This window comes from Gekko japonicus, unplaced genomic scaffold, assembly GCF_001447785.1.
Source record: "Gekko japonicus isolate JY-2015 unplaced genomic scaffold, Gekko_japonicus_V1.1 scaffold1529, whole genome shotgun sequence".
In the NCBI taxonomy this organism is placed as follows: Eukaryota; Metazoa; Chordata; class Lepidosauria; order Squamata; family Gekkonidae; genus Gekko; species Gekko japonicus.
In genome coordinates this window covers 73246-76786 of record NW_015173717.1, presented here as the reverse complement: position 1 = coordinate 76786, position 3541 = coordinate 73246, and the positions used below count along the sequence as shown (strand labels likewise).

General features: G+C 51.7%; 1 protein-coding gene across 1 annotated transcript in view; it reads right to left on the bottom strand.

The window, feature by feature from the left end:
* Positions 1-988: 988 nt before the first annotated feature.
* The window catches only part of LOC107120606 (uncharacterized protein K02A2.6-like), a 24635-nt gene continuing 22082 nt past the window's right edge, over positions 989-3541 (bottom strand). The window contains exon 3 of the mRNA XM_015423337.1: positions 989-1072. Within this exon, the coding sequence (XP_015278823.1) occupies positions 989-1072 (84 nt within the window). The remainder of the gene's footprint in view (positions 1073-3541) is intronic.

Genomic DNA, 3541 nt, shown 5'->3' with positions numbered 1-3541 from the left:
CATCATCATCATCATTCCCGCTTCTCATTCACCCCCCCTCACAGAGCTTCCCAGGCTTTGCCTCAATCCTCCCCACACCTGCTCTGCTTCAGCACTTTGGGAGAGATCTCAGCAAATCCTGGATGACGGTTGTGTGAGAAACGTGTGTGCTGGTTTGTAGACAGGAGATTCAGTGGCTGAATTAAAAAAACCCAAAAAGGTGGGGGTGGCCCAGGGGAGGGAATGGCTGCTGCTGGAGGGACTGGGGGGGGCAGGGAAACTGCGGGGGGGGGGAACGGGACACCTGCCACGGGGGAGCCCTGCTGACACGACACTCTCTTGGTGGCCACAGCTAAACCACACAGGCCTGTTCCTGGGCAGGAAATTTGGCTGCTTTGGGGGGTGGGCTCTGCGGCATTACACCATGTTGAGGTCTCTCCCTTCGGAATCGGCCCCCGGGGAGGCTCCAGTCCCAAATCTCCAGGAATTTCCCAAGCAAGAGTTGGCAATGCTCCCTCTAAGCTGTGGAGTCTTGTGAGCAAAAATTCTACTTTGTGAGCTACTGCCATTAAAGTTGTGAGCGAGCAATTTGGCTACTGCATAAATTAGTTATCTCTGGAGCCATCCCTTCCTGAGGTAAGACAAAAATGTGTGAGCCGGAGACTAAAAAACTGTGAGCTAGCTCACACGAACTCAGCTTAGAGGGAACCCTGGTCTGGAGTGGCTCTGGCAGATCATGGGGCTGCAGAATGAAACCTACAGATGACCCCAACTGTCAAGGTGCTAAAGGGGGGTGGGTGTGTTGAACTGCCAGCCCTGCGAGGCAAGATGGAAGGTGGCCCTCCTTGCCTAGCGGCCTTCAGTCTTCTTCTGTCGCCACTCGCTGGAGTGAAACTCCAGGCAGGTTCCTGTCTTTGCGGGCCGTTCCTCCGTGGCTGCTCGGTGTTGCAGGGCAAATGCCGCACTTTGTATATTTGACAAACTGACACTGCCACACTGAGTGTCGAACTCAGCTCGTCAAATACACGGAGAGCAGCACTGCAGGACTCTGTGGCACGTGGCTGGCGGCACCATCAGCAGACGGACATCGAGACTGCAAAACAAAAGGCAGAGAGTTCAGGGAAGCGGGTCCTTTGTGGGGCCAAGCGCTAGTCTGACCTCGAGCCTGACCTGCACAAAAGGAGAACTCCAGGAGGAGACGCAGATGAGCCGGGCAGCTCATGCATCTGGTGGCTCGTGGCACACGTCTCCCTCGGTCTGGCCGCCTTCCCTGCTGCTTTGGGGGGCAGACGGGATAACTGGGGCTCAGCACGCTTTGTTCACTGTCACCCTCTGCAATCTCGCCAGATCCTCTCACAGAGCGCAGGACGGGAAAAGCCACACTTGCCAATTTCTGTCTTATGCAGCTATTGAAGGTCCGTGGATCTCCTTACATTAAACTGGCATGAGCACAAATCTGGACTGTGCCCTGCTGTGCTACAGTTGTGCAAAACCCATATTTAGGGTTACCAGCCTCCAGGTGGTGGCTGGAGATCTCCTGGGATTACAACTGACCTCCAGACAACAAAAACCAGTTAACCTGGAGAAAATGGCTGCTTCAGAAGGTGGACTGTAGGGCATTGTACCCCACTGAGGCTCCTCCCCTCCCTAAACCCCGCCCTCCTCAGGCTCCACCCCCAAAGTCTCCAAGCTGGCAACCCTACAGTTTGGTGTAGTGGTTAAGTGCACAGACTGGGAGAACCGGGTTTGATTCCCCACTCCTCCACTTGCACCTGGCTGGATGACCTTGGGCAAGCCACAGTTCTGACAAGAGCTGTTCTCTCAAGAGCAGTCCTCGAAAGAGCTCTCTCAGCCCCCACCTACCTCACAAGGTGCCTGTTGTGGGGAGGGGAAGGGAAAGGAGTTTGTAAGCCACTCTGAGACTCCTTCGGGTAGTGAAGGGCGGGGGATGAATCCAATCTGCCTTCTTCTCTTAGTGAAAGGAGGTTAAAAATCAAATCTGAAAAATATGCATTTGACCTCTTTGTCAGATGCATGTGTGCGTAATGTGCCATCAAGTCGCAGCCGATTTATGGCGACTCCAGCAAGGGGCTTTCAAGGCAAGTGAGAAGTAGAGGTGGTTGGCCAGGGCCTCCCTCTGCAGGGTCTTCCTTGTCGGGCTCCCTTCCCAAGCACCAGCCCTGCTTAGCTTTCAGGATCTGACGAGGCTGGACTAGACCAGGCTGCCTTTCCTCCATACAGATGCCTACACTTAGGCAAACACGTGATGAGGACTAATAGATCACAATGGTTTTAGTAGTCAAATTCAGTCCCTGTATTTGATAACAATAATGTGAAATATCTTCAGATTCCTGTTTGCAGAACAACTTATAAGTACCTGTTTATAAGAATGACATTTCAATAATGGTATTCCCTATTCTCCTTATATTATTAGTTTTGTTTAAGATACTCAGCTATATATTTTGTTGCAACCAGAGCTTTTTTAAAAAGGAAGGTATATAAATAGGGTACTGAATTTGGAAAAGCTGACATGTAACATTATTGCTTTAAAGCTCATCCACAAGATATTTAAATCTTTATTTTATTTCTTCCTCAAGCTGAATTTTGAAAACAAAATTTGAAAATGTCTGCAAGTCATACATTCAGAATTTTTTCCTGACATCTTGCTGAATTTTAAATTTAAGCAGATTCCAAGTGAGAAAACGTGTTTCAGAGCGGGACAAGACTATTTCTAAGAGGGGGTGTTTCCTTTTCGGCTTGCCCAAGGGGGCAGTGAGCAGAGTGGCTCTCAGGGCCGGCAGCTCTGCTTCCACGGATCCCGCTCCTGGGCCACCTCTGCCCCTTGCGTGGTGGGTGGGAGAGCGACTGTGGACTGACGGACTGACTCGGGGAATTTGCATGCTGCCTCCCCAGAACCTTCAAAATACCAGTTAAAACATATAAAATACAAATCAAAGCACAGTTTGAGAAGTCATCTGGAGAAACAGTTTTAAGCCTGACACTAGCCAGGACAGCAATGTCATGCGTCCCATCCAGCAGGAGAAGAAATGGGTGCTGCCAGTTCTAAGAACTTTTTAATCCCAGGGATTCGGTGGGAGAGATCTGAGCATCTCTTTGGCCTCCCATTAAACCCAAAAGGACTGCTTGGTCAAACTACAAGTGACAACGGGCATGGATCCATGTTGTTGTTCTGTTAAAATTTGACGTGAGGCCCCGATCCATACTGGGTACGTGGCAGGGCAGCCCCAGGAGCTCTCATCCCTGCCTCCCCGTGTGCCTTTTCGGGTGCAGAAACAGGGGCCCACGGCCGGGAGCAGGACATGCAGGGCACTGTCCCCCGGCCGAGAGAAGGGTCTTGTGCCTCCTCCATTCATCTCAGTGGGGTCTCTACAGAACCCCCCAAATCGCGCGTGCCCTGGGGCCAGCTCCGTCTCTCTCCTACTTTGCCCTCCTCCATAACACTTCAATCAACTGTCTCTGGGGGGCCCGTCATCTGGGGTTCCTAATCAAAGGGGGGAGGACCCCCCCCATAACAGTGGTGACCTGACAGTGTCGGAAGAGA